We start from the raw sequence: 18,050 nt of genomic DNA, 5'->3' as shown, positions 1-18,050 counted from the left end.
TATGCTCTGTAACATTCAGATACTACTTCTGGGAAGAAGCCTGACTATCAGACCGAGATTTAGTTTGCTGTAAGCGTGGCTCCAATGAGCTGTTACTGGACCACGTTCAAGCACATATCTGGACCAGTAACAGTTCCGGCAGAGTAATGCAAAACATTTACTATCTTAATTTACAACACTCCAGAACTACAGCCTTGAAAGAGGCTCCCAGCAGAGCTGGACAGCATCAAAATTTAATGAAGAAAACACAAGAGCTGGCACTGAAGAACTACTGCTTCTGGCAGTAACTACAAAGTGCCGAATGTGCAATACAATCATAAACCAGGCACAGCACTGAGCCGCAATCTCCAATACAAGAAGCGATCAACACTTTACAAATTCAAATTACACTCCAGTGATTTGAATTCCCTACCAGGAACCTACCTACAAACTATGTCTGACTTCAATCAATCCTAAAGCAACACGATGAAAAAATTAAAGACAAAACAAATAGCATCCATCACAAAAATTATTCCCCAAACTGAAGTCAGGAACTTTTGTCAGCTTTGAAAGCTTCATGCATAGTTTGAAATATAGTTTAATATCCAAAGCTTTAAGCAGAGTACAGCTACCAAGGAGAATACCAGAGGGAGCAGCGGCTTTGCTGTTCTTACCTGCCATCGTGCATCTTCACCACTCTTGGAAAACAAGAGCAATGCCACCTTGTAAATACTACTTGCGGTACCAGTGAAAAGTGACAAACCTTGTAGGAACTGGCAGTTGTACACACCTACAAAGTACTGTAAATCCCTAAAGATTAAACCATTATGCTAACACGTACATAGCCATGTAACTGTACCTGAACGCTGGTAATAGCTGCAGGACTCAATATCTTGCTCCACCTCCTCCCAGAGGTCATCAGTCCCACAGCAGACTTGGTGAAAGGGAATATACGTCTATGCTTCAGACACTTTGGTGAAAAGATACTGTCTTAATCCGCTGCTGAAAATGGGCAGATCGGACCTTGCGTGGAAGTGCAGACACATTTTTGTGTCCCCCCACTGCCATGTGGCAGAGGAGAGAGACAGGACTCCTGTCCTCAGGAAAAGGAGGGAGCAGGTCCACGTCAACGGCTGAGACCATCCCAGGTGGGAAAGGGAGCAAATGGGTGACACTGAGCAGCAGGGAGAGCAATGCCAACAGCGGGAAACACATTCCACAGCCATCAGCCAGATTTTTAAGTTCTAAAGGAGCAAAGAGGCACTTGCAGGATTTTTCAGAAGCGCAAACAAAGCTAAGAGTCTCAGTCAACTTCAGCCACGCCTACACAGCTTATCAAAGAGCTTTTATAATACCCAAATGTATTTGTCAAAACATGCCTGACCCACAGACCTTTAAAATGTAGTAGTGGCATTTGTACCTCAACTATATGATGCCAAAATGTTTTTGAAAGTCTGGTCCTTCATTCCTTTAAGTGCTGTACAATGTGAGGGACTACTAAATCCAAACTAGTACCCGATTCTTGCCCCACGGCTCCAGTGGAAAAAATGACATAATTCAGGTTCATGGTCACCTGTCCGCTGATTATGAAACACAGTGAAGTAAAACATCAGATGCCAGCTCTAGGAGTTATTTGAACTTGGTTGAAACACAAGACATTAGCAGTCACGAGCAACGCAGCTTTAACAGATGGAGAACCTCTCCTATGAGGACAGGCTGAGAGAGTTGGGGTTGTTCAGCCTGGAGAGGAGAAGGCTCCAGGGAGACATTATAGCAGCCTGCCAGTACCTAAAGGAGGCTTAAAAGAAAGATGGGGACAGACTTTTTAGTAGGCCCTGTTGCCCTTTTAGGTTTTAAACTAGAAGAGGGTAGATTTAGACTAGATATTTTACAATGAGGGGGGTGAAACACTGGAACAGGCTGCCCAGAGAGGTGGTAGATGCCCCATCTCTGGAAACATTCAAGGTCAGGTTGGACGGGGCTCTGAGCACCCTGATCTAGTTGAAGATGTCCCTGCCCGTGACAGGGGGGTTGGACTAGAGGACCTTTAAAGGTCCCTTCCAACCCAAATTATTCTATGATTCTGTGACAGACTCCATATCCAGACACTAAAAGGCTCAACCTCCCTGAAGTTATTGCATGTTAGGTCTGTCAGAGGACTCACCTTTAAAACTGCCACTGGAGTTTATATCTCCTCAGTGCTGTAATTGCCAGTCTCTGTCACCACCACATGGTGATAAAGTAGCTAGTAGGCAAAGACAACCAAAAGGTGAAGACATAAAAATAGCTATATACTGCTGGATCATAGTGGAGTACAGGATCTACGACATGGAAACAAAGAATATTTTTCTCTTCACCGCCTATACACAAGACAAATTTCTGTTCATGCTGTCCATATACGAGACTCAACTAATTTGTGTTCTTCCTAGGAAGAAATAAAAAATTCTTATAGAAGATAAGTGTGCAGACTCCACAAGACGCTCGGACATTAGTTAATATATTATACTTGGCTGAGCAAAGGATGCTAGTGCATTTGTGCCCATGCTTATCTTTTGTTTAGGAAGCTTCCAGTTCTTTAAAAGAAAGGAGTGGGGGAAGGACAAATGAAGATAAAAAGAGGAAGGTGGAAATGAACAGCCACTCAGCAAAAATCAGAGCCAGCAGATATAGCCCTAATGCAGCTGTTTGGTTCCAGATCGATGCTGTAACAGTCATAGAACAGACGTACTTAAAATTTACAGGGCATATCATCCATAAGTATGCATTTCAGTAGTTGGTATAATGCCTTTTCAAATGACTATCCTTATTGTTTCCATCTAGGGTGTCTGTACAAGTTGTTTATCACATGCATTGGCTCCCTGTCCGCCAGATTCAAAGCCCATCGTAAGTGACATTTCCTGCCAGATTCTGCAGTTGTACAAAATGCATAGAGTGAAGGGGTCGCCATATGGTCCCCGTATGTTTATTACTGCTCTCCCAATATTGTGAGCAAAAGAACCAGATACGAATACAGGAGACTGCGTAAAAATACAAATATAGGCAGTACTTTAGTCTCTTTTTGGAAATGATTGAGGCATCAGGTAATGTCAGCATTATTTTGTTTGCCGTTGCAAGGTCCCTCATAGACTTCATAGAAGCTCTGACTCTTTTCCCAGGTAAAGTAACATCTATTTCAGATAGGCTTTGGCAGAAGAGAGAGGTGAGGAATGAGAACTACTATGATTATGCTTTGAGAGTTAGTAAACGAAAAATAGAAGAGGGATACCTGTAAAATAGACCTCACCCCTATTAAAAATTTCCTTTTGATTAAGCATCATCCCAGAAGTAACTGTCTGCAGAAGCAGCTTCAGAAAGGATTGGGAATCTCCCACCTGCTTGGCATCTAAGAGATGTAAATCTGGCTGCATGTTTCTCCACATAAAAAACTCATGTCTAGCCACCACGGGAATTTTATTCCCCATGTTATAAAAATTCACTGGTAGTTAGTCCTATATGCCATATTCAGCAATAACCTATATGCCGTTATTCAGTAACAATGAAAAGAAAGTTGATGTTATGAAAAAGTACATAATTTAATAAATTTTTTAAATACAACACTATAGCAAGGTGCTTTCTGTTCTCCAGTTAAATTATATTGCAATATTAAGACTGTATCACAGAAGCGTGTGTTGCCTAGAAATACTAATGTTTCCATTTTGTGCATGTTCCAGCCTTTCTCAAAACGGAGGTGCATTATTGAAGGCCCAACCTTTCAAAAAACTGGCTGTGCTAGATCCTGCAATATAACAGTAAAGGTACAGAATTACAGTTCCTTGAGGTGAAATGTACATAAAGGTTTGCCAAAGTGTTGTCTTTTGCACTGTGAACTTTCCTTTTGAAGCTGAGAGACATTTGGAGATGTCCATGTAGTTTCCATACCCTTCTACAGGGGGTTGAGAGGAGCTACTGTAAACCTTGGCACAAAATACCAGGTACATTTTTGCCAGTATCTTTTTACTACCCGAAATAACTCCTCTCCATGACGCACGCTCACACCAGCACCTCCAGTGAGGTTTTTTAGCTGCCATACATTATTGACAACCCTCTCTTACTCTGTAACTCAGGAGTTTCCGCATAAGACTCCAAGCCCAAATGTTGTTGCTGCCCCATAGAGCTTCACCCACAAAGAACAGGACAGCTTGGTCCCCCCTGGTCCCAGCCCCTCCTGTCCCAGGACTTCACACAATATTGGGTAACAATAAATGGGAAACGCTCCCAAGAACCATGTTCCATTTGCTCTGCTTGGCAAGTCTAGTCCTCGCAGAAGTCGTTAGTTCCTGAGAAGTACTTAAACCTTTCTGGCTCCTGGGGCTCCTAAATAGGCTTCTGCATTTCACGACCACCATTAAGTAACTTAAAGAGAAGTCTACAAATCCGTAAGCTTTGGGAGCCTTTTTCTAATCCCTATTTCCCTGAATCACAGGTAAATGAGCGTTTTTTTTCTAATGCACTTTCTGTGCTCTTGATAAATAAATGGATCGAGCAGCCAGTTCATGAATAAAACAAAAGATGCAGCTGAGAAAAACATTTAGGGCTGTGTAGTGGCTAAATCCCACACTGGTGCAGAGGGGAAGGAGGAAGATCAAGGAGGCACGTCTAGCTTTCACAGCATCTCCCTGGGGTGAAACACATCTTCGAGTTCCTGATCTCAGATGCAAAGGAGACTGCCGGCCTCTGAATTGCACCGCACTCCCCCTGGCAAACACGAGAGTGCACACAATACGAGCAGACACACACAGGCACGCTCGTAACTGGTGACAGGACAGGGATTTCTAGCTCTGATGAGTCTGATAAGAGCAAGGGAAGGATCTGGCAGCCTGTGCATCCCCTCTCAGGGGGATGCACCTCCTGGTTTTAAGATGGCCATTGCAGAGGTGGCTCTGGTTCAACACAAGCCTTTTAAGAGCCAGCTACCTCTACAGGCTTCTGCCAGAGGGCCAAAACACGATGGAGAATTGTCTTTTGTGCACTGCCTCCCCACTAAAGCACTGGAAAAGAGGATATTTGCTTTATTTCACAGGAACCAAAGTGTTGCAAAGGCTTCTTTGGCCCCGACTGCAGTCCGTGTCCGGGAGGTTTCTCCAAACCCTGCTCAGGAAACGGACAGGTAAGCAGAGCATCCAGCAACACCCTGCGCTCCCGTGCTGGGAGGGACAGGCTGTGTCCCAAAAGCCCCTCAAACACTTCTGCACAACAGGAGTGTAGGCTCCACAAGAGCTGCACCTGCCATTTATGTCCAGTGAATTTCAGGTTCAGTTATACGGAGGAGGGAAAAATGAATCGGTCTCCTCTCAGATGTCCAAATTGCAGGTTTCTGTGGTTCCAACACACAGGCAAGGCTGCGGCTGGGTGACCCACTCTGATACTTTTACTTTGCACAGCACAGGATAATGACCCAGCTCACTATTCTCACTTTAAAATTGCAAAGGAAGGTAGAATACACAGCAGGAAAGTACCTGCACAAGGACAGCTTTTGCTTTGAAGCACCTTCTTCATCAAAGCTGAGGTTCTTCCTGGCAGTCACAGTCATAATATGGACAGGCATACAGTCTCTTCTCTGGGGGAAGGATAAAGGTTTATTTCAATTCATAAATAGAAATCATGTCTCTTCCATATCCCAGTGCATGGATGGTCTGGATGGAAATGGGACCTGTGTTTGTGCTGAGGCATTTCAAGGCTCACACTGTCAGTTCTGCTCAGACCCTGGCAAATACGGACCTCGGTGTGACAAAGGTAAGTACAGCCGTACTGCCTCAGCGTAAGAGCACGGGCTGTTTCTTTTGGACCCTAGTAACATTATAGTAGGAGTTAACTGCTCACTAAACAGTCTCTGTGACGATGAGCAAGATGTCTCTGGGGTACTTCATTTCTTATTTCAAAGGGATACATCACAAGCCCAGAGTCAGTGAAAATCTGCCCACTGACTTAATTGGGCTTTCTGCAGGGGCCATAGCTTGCTTTATACTAATTCATCGTTCTTTTAATTTCTGTCTCCCTCACATAAGTAACTGAAAAGAAAATCTTTGCTATTCCATTCCCATCTGGTATTGCCCACAACAGATTCTGCCTGCAATGACAAACATATGTAACCTAAGAACAACTAGATCTATAAACAGATTGTGTTTAGGACCACTTAATAACCGTCCTTACCAAATAATTTCTGATCTATTGAATAGCTTATAGTTCTAGCAGTCATCTTCTATATACTGACAGATAGAATCCCGCTATGTCAAACCATCCTACATTTGAGAGTCTACAGAATATACAACATCAAATTATATTCCCCCATCTACAAAATCATTTTTAGTCTTTTTTGCTATGAAACAGCCCGTCATTCATGAAGCACAGCTCAATTCAAGGTTCAGAGGTACATGGACAAAAACTGAGAGACAAATTCCATAAGAAAAGGTGGTATTGCCTAAGCTCCAGTCCCGCCAAAGCAGTACATGTTAGCTTAACTAGTCACCCCTGGCACTTCTTGGGATTCTAGAAGGTTCACCTACTATGTCCTTTGAGCACATTGCTGTGCCTCCCAGCAGCACTAATGAGCCCAGCCCCAGCAAAGTGCTGGTAGGTCTCTGCTGCTGCTCTCTGTACTAGCCTAGCATTGTGCAATTTATAGGATTGTGGACTCAGTATTAAAAGGCTTTCCATATCACTGAAGGTATGCCAAGGTTGTGCAATAAAATAACTTTAGCCTTAATAGCCTAGGACATAGTATTTTGCTCCTACTTCTCTGAAGTACTTTGAAATTCATTGATAGATAAGTGCACTATAAAGACACAATGGATTTTAAATAGTTACCCATAAAACACACTTGAAAAGACATGCATATGATAAATAAATAAGTCCCCCAATAAAGTGAGACTTTAAAAATAAAAAAGTTTAGATTCTGGGAAAAAAAGGGGGGACCTGATTCATAAGAAAAGCTGCGTAAGGATAGATGCCTTTTACCACTATGGAATTGCACATTGTAATTTATCATCTCTGGTAGAGTGCCTCTGCATTTATGGGAAGTGTGACAACCGAATAGACAGCAATGGGAACTGTCTTCCCGGATCATGCAGAAGTGGATACACGGGGAAACTCTGCGATAAGCAGATTGTTCCCTGCAAGCCCTCCCTACTGTTCTGCCATGCACATGCAGACTGTCAGCTTAGCGACGGTGCGGTGAGGTAAGTCAGTAACTTGCATTAATTAATATTAACTATACTGCAGCTCTTTCCCATTTGCTTGATCAAAACAGCGCCTTGTAGCAGTACACAACCGTCAGCCACTAAAATACTGCTATGCAGCAAATAAGCATGAGCATGTACCGCATCAACCTTGAGTTGCAAGATAGTAATTAAGAGTTCTCAATACCCTATTCTGTACCTTATATTTAACACTGATAAGACGGATGCATACGGATCCAACCCTTGGTAGGAAGGCAGCCTTCCTACCAACAACTACAAAGGCTCTTAGGAATCTCTTATTTCTAACCATCCCCTTAGTGAATTAGGAGTTTGAGCCTTGCTGAAAAACAATGACATTCTCAAGCAGTTTGAGGATAGATAGCTCACTCCGGTCAGCTTAGGCAAGATTTGCGTGCCATCACATCGCAGAGTTCAGCACAGGCTCTCCAGTCCCGACATGAGTGGTCACAAAACTCTGTTACTGCTACAGCTGCCTTGCGCTTCCCTCACACTCACCTTCACAGGCAGCAAGTTCGCCTCTTGCCGCAGTGTATTCGTAATGAGTCACCACTGAAAGAAGGATGGGGGATGCTGCATAACACGAGTCCTTAAGAAATTCCCTCCAATATAGGTTAATCTCGGTGGGGGACAACCCAGGGAAACAGGGGGGCTCGCTGTCTTGCATGCATTTCAGGGAGAGAGCTATCTTCTGTGTCACTGAAAGAAAGAGCAACCCCAGCTCATAATTAATTTAGAGCTATTACCTCACCTTTGTAAAGATCACATCAGCACAGAATTAATTTCACTCCCCACCTCACACCCAGAGAATAGATTGCTGATTTGATTTAATTAACCCAGCCAATATTTTGGAAAAAAAACCCATAACGTATGCACTTAGGTTACTTGCACCATGAATCCAAGGTTACCAGTTTTAATCTGCATATAAAGAGCATGTTACAGTGGAAAACAAATCGCTTCACTTTACACCTGACCTATCCCTTCTAACACCTCTCTCCTCCTCTTGTCTCTACAGCTGTGTTTGCAAACCTGGCTACGAGGGAGATGGCGTGAGCTGCAGCAAAGTTGATCCTTGTGCTGCTTTAAACCCAGGTGGCTGCAATATCAATGTAAGTACGTGCTTTTCCCACAGAGCCTGACATCATCGAAAAGCAAGCAGTAAGGAAGGTTTGGCCAGAAACTTTTGCAGGACTAAGAGTCACAAATTTCACTGCGGTTTCAAGCTCTTTCCCCAGACAGCAGCATCACTATTGCTTAGACAAGCCTCACGCCTAAAGCCAGATGCCACCTAAGTGTCCTGAACAGATGCCTCTGCATCCCCTCCAGGCCGAGTGCATTCGGGTGGGCCCAGGAGAACACACGTGCGTTTGCCAGGCAGGATGGACAGGCGATGGAAGGGACTGCTCAGCCATCAACAACTGCCTGCTGCCCACCGCCGCAGGGTGCCACGAAAATGCCACCTGCATATATGTTGGGCCAGGTCAGGTATGTCCTCTCACATTCGCGGCCACCTTCGGCACTAGTCCTCACCCATTTTGCTCTGCTGGTGCTTCCTACCCTGTTTTCTTCCCCAAATACTCCTCTCCCTCCCAGCCACAAGGTTATTTCCACACAGTGCTCTCTACCCAAAGCGGTCTCCTTCGGTTCCCATCCCAGTGCTCCCTCCCTCCTACGTGGTGGTGTTCTGGCAGCAAATACTTCTTAGTAAGTGCATTAGTAGATGTTAGGTATAAAGGTCTTCTGGAGATATTAATCAGTGTCATTCCACTGAAGTAAATGGAGCTATGCAGAAACACAGACTAATTCACCACGTCTAGAATATGCACACTATTTTAATCATTTTAATGAATTGTCGTGTTTTATTGAAACGACAGAATGACTGCAAGTGTAAGGATGGATTTCGGGGGAATGGAATTGAATGCACACCCATAAACTCATGCCTGGAACAAAATGGAAAATGCCATCATCTGGTGAGTAATTAATCATTCCCTGAACAAAGTGTTCAGATACATATCACAACTCGCCTCCTGCGCACACCATAGAATTTCCTTGCCATTTCAAGCCTGCAACTGCTGTTTGAGTTGGAACAAAGCTTTCCAAGCAGTGCTACAAGCACCAAAAATGCTATGTGAAGCATGTCAGTATGGTACGTGCACTAAGGACAGACTGCAAAGGGCTGCTTCCAATTCTGCCTGTACAGAAGGACTATCTCGAGGCTGAATAAATACATGCTGCTTCTCTACCAGCAATTACAATTTGGACGCGCTAGCTTATTGGGATGTTTACCCAAGTCACACATCTCCACGCAGGTATCTATCAGCTTTATCAGTAGCTGCATGTGTTCAGCAGACCTGCAGGCTCTGTAGTGTCTGCAAGAGCCGCACCAGCCTCAGGCAGGACACAAGGACAGAGCTAAAGCAAAGAGCATCGGGGGGCAGGGGATGGATCTGCCATAGTCGCGTGAAGGAACAGGGCCGAGTTTATGTAGGGAAGTACCAGAGGGTGGAGCAAGGGTTTAGATTCCTATAGACATAGTGCATGGCGGGCAGGTGAGGGTGTTAGTGCCCTCAGCTCGTGGAGTTTGTCCTACAGGAGAGTGAGGACATCCATGGAAGATGGTAAGAAGATCCTCTGTGAAGTTTATGTTTGTATGTGAATGGGTTTCAGTAAGGGGCTTTACAGGCCATCCTTGCTCTTGAGTATTTGATGAATTTTCTCTTTCTGGTTCAAAGGCAACTTGTCAGTTTGATTCTTCTGGCGGCTGGGAATGTGTGTGCCCAAAGGGCTATGAAGGAGACGGTAGAATATGCTATGGAAATGCTGCAGATGTAAGTAAGATGGTCATCTCCTCTGAGCACAGGACCTACTGCACAGTTCTCACACTGGATCTTAACCAGAGAAATAGCAAAGCCATTATAAACAGTTAGAAAAATATGATGCCCACCAGCGCTATCTGCAAACAGTGTTCCAACTGGAGACACTTGCCTGATAGAAGTGAACTGTTGTGTTTAAAAACATAGCTTGGAAAGGGGCCTAAGGGATCCAAGCATATTTCTTTCTTAAGACAAATTGAAAAATGCCAGCCCCAGGGGCCTAACCTGCAGAAGTGCTAAGCACTCACCTCCCAGCTGGGAACAGCGAGCACCCAGCTCTTCTGAAGTTCTGCCTTGAGGTCTATGTCAGTGGAAACTGTCAATGTATCATGTTAAAACGAACCATGCTGACCCGCAGGCAAATAAAACCAAAACAACTAAATTGATGACATAAATATGCATTTAACAGGATAGGAAAAATGAAAGTGTCAGCTGTCCCAGCCATCGGCAATAATCTTACATAGCTCTTAGCACTATCTGCCATCCCTGCTCATATCCTCATCTATCTCAGTTCTAAGTACTGTGGCAGAATAAAGGTTCTCCACTTGCAGCATGATGTGCAAGACGCTGTACAAATACCAACCAAAACAACATACCTTCTTTCTATTGATTTTGCATGCAGTTAAGAAAAGATTTAGGTTTAGATTCCCAGAAAATTTACAGTTAGCCTGGGGTCAGTACATGTTACATACCAAGGTCAGGTACACTTAATGCACTTAAGCAATAGATGGCCTGATTTTCAAGAGTTGGTAACTCACCGTTCCCATTACAGAAAGCATCAGTACTAGAAAAACATGAATGTCCTCCCTTTTCACATAAACTGAAAACCTCCTCCTCCATGTCACATCAGCCAGGCCAGACACAGTGGGTTACACCACAAGCTACAGCAAGAGTACTTTGGTACAGCTAATTATAGCTTACATACTCATTGCTCTTTCTCTTTCCAATCAGGAGTTATCTACTCTATCAGAAGCAGCTGCATTTAACCAATGGATTAATGTAAGTACACTTCATGGTTGATTTTTTTAGTATGTTCAAGTCTGCAGAAATACATGAGCCTTGTAGCCTTTACAAAACGGGAACCTCACAGCAATGTTCCCATCCCAGAGCAGAGGCCCAAGCTCTGGAGAGGCATCGGAGTGCCTCTCCCACCTGTCACGGCAGGGCTGATCATCTGGTTCCTTATTTCTGCCTGAAAACCAAATTCTGATCCCAAATTCAGGCAAGTAAGGAAGCTCCACAAGCAGAAGAGCTAGTTACAAGCCCACTTTCGGAGGCAGGGGGCTGCATAAGCCACGACTAGCTCTGTACATAAATACACTGTAGTCCAGATGACCAGCAGCAGGGTACAAGTAGAGCTGGAATATGCCCCCTCCTCTTGTGCAATAAAACCACAAGCAAGTGGAGAGGGAAGGCAATGCCCATTTTCTCATTTTCACTGTGCCCTGGAGCAGGAAAATGCAACCGTACAGCTGGTCAGCGTGCTGCTGCCACGCAGCAAGCAAGGAGGAAAAAACTCGGTCTGTGCGGGCTTGACTGAGGTGCAGAAAATGAAGGAAGAGATTAGCTTGTTTGGCTCCAGATTAGGGAAGAAACACCAAGTTAGATTAAAAAAAAAAAGTTCTAGATAGATTGATTGTCACAATCTACTTTTTATTTTCACATGCTATCATCTGTTACTAATGAGAGGTCCTACCCCACTGTGGTTGGAACCGTACGAATAAAGACCAGAACCATTTTCTCCCAAAAAGCTTAAAACCTAAATATAAGAAGTATAGCGCAAATACATGGCAAACAGAAAGGAACAGTGGTATGTTAATGAATAGCATCAGAAGCAGAAGTCACAGCGTATTAGCTGCTTTCATGCTTTTCAAAGTTAGACGGCTTGGGGATCATTAAAGCACGCAATTGCAACAGGGACCTCAGGGAGCTGCTTAGCAGAGGGGCCAGTGTGGCTAATTTAAACCAGGGCTCAGATTGCAGCACTGGACACTGTACAGAGAAACTAATGAGGTTAAAGAAATCAGCACAATAGGAGAGGCTGCTCACCTGCTAATGTGCTCTTTAGATAATGAAACAGGAGGGAAAAATACAGGTTCTGTATAATATATTAAAACAGGGATGTGGAAGTTTCTGCTACACTTCAGAGAAATGGTTCCCCTTAAATTAAATAATGGTAGCTACAAACATGAGCTAAATAGGTGTAGTTTTTAACTTCATACTTGAGCAGGAATGTGATGTTTACCACTTTTTATAACCAAATTTTTTTCTTGCTAGTCAGGAAGGATGAGAGAGGAAAGTCTGTTGCTATTTCTATGTTTAAATATTTGGAAGGCGACAGTGATGATAGCTAAAAAGATAGATGGTCTTAACAGAGACAAAATTCCCAGCTATTTAAGGGAGCCGAATCCCTTCTTGACTTAAAACCCAGTATGGGTATTGAAGGACTATCCAAAACAAGCCAGCTTCCAGGCAGCATACCAGATGCAAAAAGTAGAACCCAAGCTCATATTGCTCCCTCAAGTTTTGCAGTATCAAAAATGGCAAGTTGTGGAGCCTGTGAAAAGTTTGGAGAACCACATCTTCAGCAAGATCACATTCAAATCTTTAGCTCTCCTTTTTCTACCCCACAAAAAAATCCACGCAACTAGAAGAATCCTCTCCAGTGGAGGCTCTCTCCATCCTTAAGGCAGATCAACATATGGAAGATGAATCAGCCCATGCACACTACAGAGCCTACATGCCCATCTAAAATTAGAGCTGTCAGCAGCAAGCCCCACTGCAGTGCTAGTGGGCATAGATATCCATTGGACATCTTGAAAAATCCCAGCCATGTTAAATAGCCTTATTCCAAATGGGAACATTGTGTCATGTAGGTTTCTTATTTCACGGTTCATAATCCTTCTATCTATTAAATAGCGCGGAGTGCTCTGTAAGAGCAGGTTACTTGAAGTTATCAGTAACCACTAGTATTTATCACCATGATATTTTTTTTTTTTTTAACATTCAAGTGCATAAAACAGAATCCATGAGACAGACTAACTTTTGTGGGAGGCTTAAGTATTTCATAATAAAAAACAGTTCTGACCTAAACATTGCTTCTGCCCTTTAAATGCTGACAATCTATTCTGTAAAAAATAGCCCCTCGTTTACCATTTTTGTACAGGTCTAAGTAGTTTTGTTCAAGTCATTGCTCAGTATAATAGTTTTTCCTCTCCAGGCTGGTCACAAAGCACGTCACATATTCCACTTTGCTAAAAAGTCACCGGCTGCTATTTATAGATCGTCCTTAAGATGAATTATTTTCCCCTCTTTACTTTCATGCAGGAGGCTGAGATAAACTCAGTGTTGTCCACCACCTCAAACCTAACTGTCCTTGTGCCTTCTCTCCAAGCAATTGAAAACATGGATGAAGATGAGAAAGCCTTTTGGATGTCAAAGAGTAACATCCCAACTCTACTGAAGTACGTTAATGGTTTGGCGTTTGGGGATTTTTTTAATGAATTGCTTTTTATGCCAAACAAGCCTTTGGTTTGAAGCCACTAGAGCAAGACAGCTATTATAATTTTAAGGGAGGGACATAGGATCCCCCTTCTAGTTACAGTGGTATAAATCTCTGTAGCAACACCACTGAAAACAAAGGCATTATTTGTATTATGTCAGAAACATTTAAAGGCCAAGCTAAGATTAGAACATAGCTGAACTAGGTATTGTACAAACAATTCCTGCTTTGAACCACAGTTTTAGACACACTAAGCATATTTATCGGGGGGGGGAGGGGGCGGGAAATGCAAAACCTTCAAATCCAGTTATTTTCCTTTAGGTATCATGTATTGACAGGAGCTTACAGCTTTGCCGATTTCCAGAATTTATCAACCTCTGACATGCTGCCAACATCTCTACAGAGCAACTTCCTACACTTGTCTAAAGAAAATGGGGTGAGATGACCTGCAGACTACTGTGGTATCATACACCAAACCCTGACCATCACTGCCGCCAACTTTCTTGTATTACAAAACCACACAGACATCGTGTATCTGTATTTTAAAAAGACCATGTCATAAAATTAAAGGAATAGATCAATTATATTGGGCCCTCTGGGAGAAACATTAACTTGATTTTCTCCACCACTTTACCTAACTGAAATTTGCCCACAGTATTATTTATTCCTGATGTCCCAGTAGCTGCTGCAAATGCTGAACAGTCTTGTAGCCAAGTGGAAGCACAGTCCCTGCCTGGAGCAGCCTGTGTGAACTAATTTAAGACAAAGAGCATCAGGAAAACCCAGTAATTTATTTTAGGGAACTGGGAAGGTAGGAGGAAGCAGTGATACTGCAGACATGTCCACATGTGCAACTTGATAGTCCCAAACAACCCAAAGATATTTGTAATTGTAAATAACTACAACTAACAGCCCTTCCCCCTCAGCCTTTTTATTAGCACTCCATGTCCTGAGGAGGATTTTCTGGAAATACATATGGCATTTAAGCACTTCATCCCCATTAAGGGAGGGAGAAGTTCCCACCACCAGGGAAAATCATAAAAGGGGTCCTCCAAGGCTGCACAAGAACAGGAGGGCGTGAATTGGCACAGGAGCTCATCCTGCTGCGGGGGGGATGTAAGCACACCTACCCCGAGTCACCACCCCAGCGCAAAAAACCCCACGGCTTTGCCAGTCTGCACACTGGGAACAGCAGAGAGTCCCAAAGTCACCTCTCCTGAGGGTAACCCATCCTCTGGTGCGAGCGGAGCTGTGGTGGAGCCCCAGGCAAGCGTTTGGGAGGGTGGGGAAATCCACAGCACGAACCACTGGGAAAACAGCATCACTGCGACGCAAAAGCAAACCCTCTCTCCTCTCCCTCTTTCAGAACCTCACCCTCGAGGGTGCTCATATCGTGGCTGGTGACATCGCATCCACAAATGGGATCATACACGTTATTGATAAGGTATACGACCCTATAGGGAGGAGTTGTTCCTCTGCGCCACAAACATTGGAAAATAATTAACAGCTCTTGGAAAAAAAAAAAAAAAAGTATTTGCACAGAACAGCATTTTGTCCTGCATCTGATCCTCGCAGGTGCAACCACAGCACATGCGCTGACGCGGGGTATCTGCTCCCTTTGCAGGTCCTGACCCCCCTCCGCAGCACCGTCATGCCGAGGCTGCTGGCCCGCCTGGAGCAAATGCCCGATTACTCCATTTTCAGGGGCTACATTATTGTAAGCTTTCACATCGTTTTAAGAACAGAAGCAGTTCTCTGCTTTGTTTGCATTTGGACTGGTATCAGACTATCGGTGGTCATTCTAATTTGTTTTTATGTGTTTTCACAACAGCAATACAGCCTGGCAAATGAAATAGAAGCTGCAAACACGTACACAGTCTTTGCCCCAAATAATGATGCCATCGAAAATTACCTAAGGGATAAAAAGCCTGCTACTCTGGTATGTATTACTCACAAGACTTGTCTTAACTCAGTATCTCATCTCGGTTTTAAGTGGATGGATTGAGAGGCCAGAGAAATAGGAAGAGGCATTTGTTTTCCAGAAATCCAGTAAGTTTGGTTTTGTTTTTAACACCAGAGACGGTGATGAGGGATGGATCCACCTATATTTTCCTGGCTTGCTGGAAGAGCTTAGCTATTATGGGTTTTGTCATTCTCTAGATTAAAACCATGCTGATAATATCCAAGATGTTTCATCAGTAGACCTTTTTTCGTTGCTCTTGTTTTTGCAAAGATCAGTACAAGAATGACCAGGAATAACAAAGAAATGAGTTTCCTAGGTGAACAAGTCCAGTCCCTTGTCATCACTAGCACCCCCACCATTAATAATGCCACAAAATATTCTGACTCTTTCTTAAAACTGTCCAGATGCTTGCCCTGTCACTCCTGCAGGAACGCTATTGCCTGGCCACTTTCTGCAGACCATTTCTAATCCCAGTTTACAAGCACCATTGGCCAGTCCCAGGGCTCACAAAAATTTCCTAAAAAAAACCCCATTGCCGATGCCCACTCCCAGGAGCCCCACACCAGGACCATGCCTGACCTGGCCACCAGTTCCTCCCACCAGCGCAAACGTGTCCATCCCACCTCCCCTGCCGACCTCAGTCCTCCTGCCCAGAGCTAGTTTATATTATTTTGACAGTACACCTCTGGCCAGTTTATAGTCCTTTATTCTTATGCCAAGAACATGCTTTAGCTGAAACAACTTTCTCTGGCATTTGCACCCTGACGTATTTACGAGGCCAAACAGCCTCCTCGATCCTGTCAGTCTCCTCCCAAGATAAGCTAACCGTTTCCTGCGTCATCCCAGCGCCTTTCTTCATACTTGCTCCAGTTTGAAACAGCTTTATCGAATGCACATATCGAGAGCCACACCTTGCAGAGGAAGCTTCGCCCATCACTTGCTCAATGACATTAATACTTCTCTGCCTCTTCCATAAATATTTACTCTGCCGCACTCTGTCCCTGCTTTCATGGTCTCCATTTATGACCAGGAAGCTGAGGAGCACAAGGTTCAAGTGATTCGTCCCAAAACATTTACCACCAACCGGCAGACCCACGGCAAAAGTCCCGCTTGCTGCCTCACCGGAAGAATTCATACATGATTAAGTTACATCTGCTCAAATGACTTTTGAACGCTATTTTAGTTGTTTTGTGACACGATATCGTCATTTCCACATCACTGTAAGAAGCATTTCTAACAAACTTTGAGAGACACATAGGACATCAATCCCATTGGACTCAGGTTACACACACAGAGAAATCCTTTCCATTTCCACTACTTAGCAATGTTTCTTCTGTCTTTCTTCCATCCTCCCAACCTTGCCTGGTGTGGCAATCTGACAAAGAAAATCAGAAAACAGCTGTAAGGTTAAGCCTGCCTAAGCCTTATTCTCTTCATGAAACCAACACCTTGGGAGAACTCTGCCGCAGAGGGGAGAGCTCGGCACAGGGAAGAGACCCCATTTCTTGGCCTTGATGAATCAAGGTTTTGTTCTCACTCTGCTGGTGATTAAAGACAGAAATGAAGATGGATGAGACAGACTTAACTTTTCCTCCAAAGCATCCAAGTTGGGAGGATTAAATAGGGTTGGACACTGCTGGAGATTAGCTCTATCTTAATTCCCACCTTCTTGCCTGCAAATATTTCTTTTTCAAATCCGTGGAAATCAAAATAGAGTGGGTCCCACCCTAAGAGATGTAAAGACCACTATTTCACCCTATGGGCAAAGCCAGGCAACGTCACAGATCTTGCAGCCTGGGGTTGCTTCATGCTTTCACACACTTTGAAGGAGTGGAAGAGCGAGGATTGACCATCCCCATGGTCAATAAAAGTTTCATTACGACAGGAATGCAGACTCTCCACCATAGGAAATGGGAAATAACCTGCTAGCTGGAGAAGCTTCTCCTTAAATTCAGGCAATCTATATTTGGCTTATACCCTGTGGGAAAAGCTATCCCTAATAACTTTTCATGCTTTGTTACGTAACTCTGAGTTTAATTGTGTTTGCAGGACGAAAGCCAAGTCCGCTATCACATTGTGCTGGATGAGAAGCTGCTGAAGAACAACCTGCACAACGGCATGCACAGGGAGACCATGCTGGGGTTCTCCTACCAGGTTGGGTTCTTTCTCCACAACGGCCAGGTAATGTTGTCTGCACTTGCTTGGAGAAACAGGTTTCCTGCTTTTTACGAATCCAGCTTCAAAATTAAACTAACATGCAGTCAAAAGGAGCAGTGCACCCCACATTAGCTTCTAGGATGCAACAGCACAAAAGTTGTCACTCAAATGCAATGCCTTTCTCAGACCTGCTTAATTCAAAGTCACCCTTGAAGGGATCTTTGATCGAATTTAATTTCGGTTATACTGTTCACATTTAGCATTGCATTTTAGAAGCTATTGTGGTGAACATGCATCTCCAGCAGCTACAAGCCTGCATTGCAAAGCAGTCATTAATCTGACTT

The 18,050-nt window shown here is 43.9% G+C and overlaps 1 protein-coding gene across 1 annotated transcript in view; it reads left to right on the top strand.

Annotated features, from left to right (window-relative positions):
- STAB2 (stabilin 2) overlaps positions 1-18,050 on the top strand; it is an 87,747-nt gene that overhangs the window by 31,117 nt on the left and 38,580 nt on the right. Inside the window, exons 19-34 of the mRNA XM_069807455.1 lie at positions 2,800-2,862; positions 3,690-3,773; positions 5,039-5,125; positions 5,640-5,751; positions 7,013-7,193; positions 8,227-8,320; positions 8,538-8,696; positions 9,086-9,181; positions 9,944-10,039; positions 11,036-11,083; positions 13,412-13,548; positions 13,908-14,022; positions 14,953-15,030; positions 15,211-15,303; positions 15,418-15,525; positions 17,599-17,730. Of these exons, the coding sequence (XP_069663556.1) occupies positions 2,800-2,862; positions 3,690-3,773; positions 5,039-5,125; positions 5,640-5,751; positions 7,013-7,193; positions 8,227-8,320; positions 8,538-8,696; positions 9,086-9,181; positions 9,944-10,039; positions 11,036-11,083; positions 13,412-13,548; positions 13,908-14,022; positions 14,953-15,030; positions 15,211-15,303; positions 15,418-15,525; positions 17,599-17,730 (1,683 nt within the window). The remainder of the gene's footprint in view (positions 1-2,799; positions 2,863-3,689; positions 3,774-5,038; positions 5,126-5,639; positions 5,752-7,012; positions 7,194-8,226; positions 8,321-8,537; positions 8,697-9,085; positions 9,182-9,943; positions 10,040-11,035; positions 11,084-13,411; positions 13,549-13,907; positions 14,023-14,952; positions 15,031-15,210; positions 15,304-15,417; positions 15,526-17,598; positions 17,731-18,050) is intronic.

The sequence above is a fragment of the Haliaeetus albicilla genome, chromosome 19, assembly GCF_947461875.1.
Source record: "Haliaeetus albicilla chromosome 19, bHalAlb1.1, whole genome shotgun sequence".
Lineage (NCBI taxonomy): Eukaryota > Metazoa > Chordata > Aves > Accipitriformes > Accipitridae > Haliaeetus > Haliaeetus albicilla.
The sequence above is the reverse complement of the archived record's forward strand: the minus strand, read 5'-3'. Positions and strand labels throughout refer to the sequence as shown.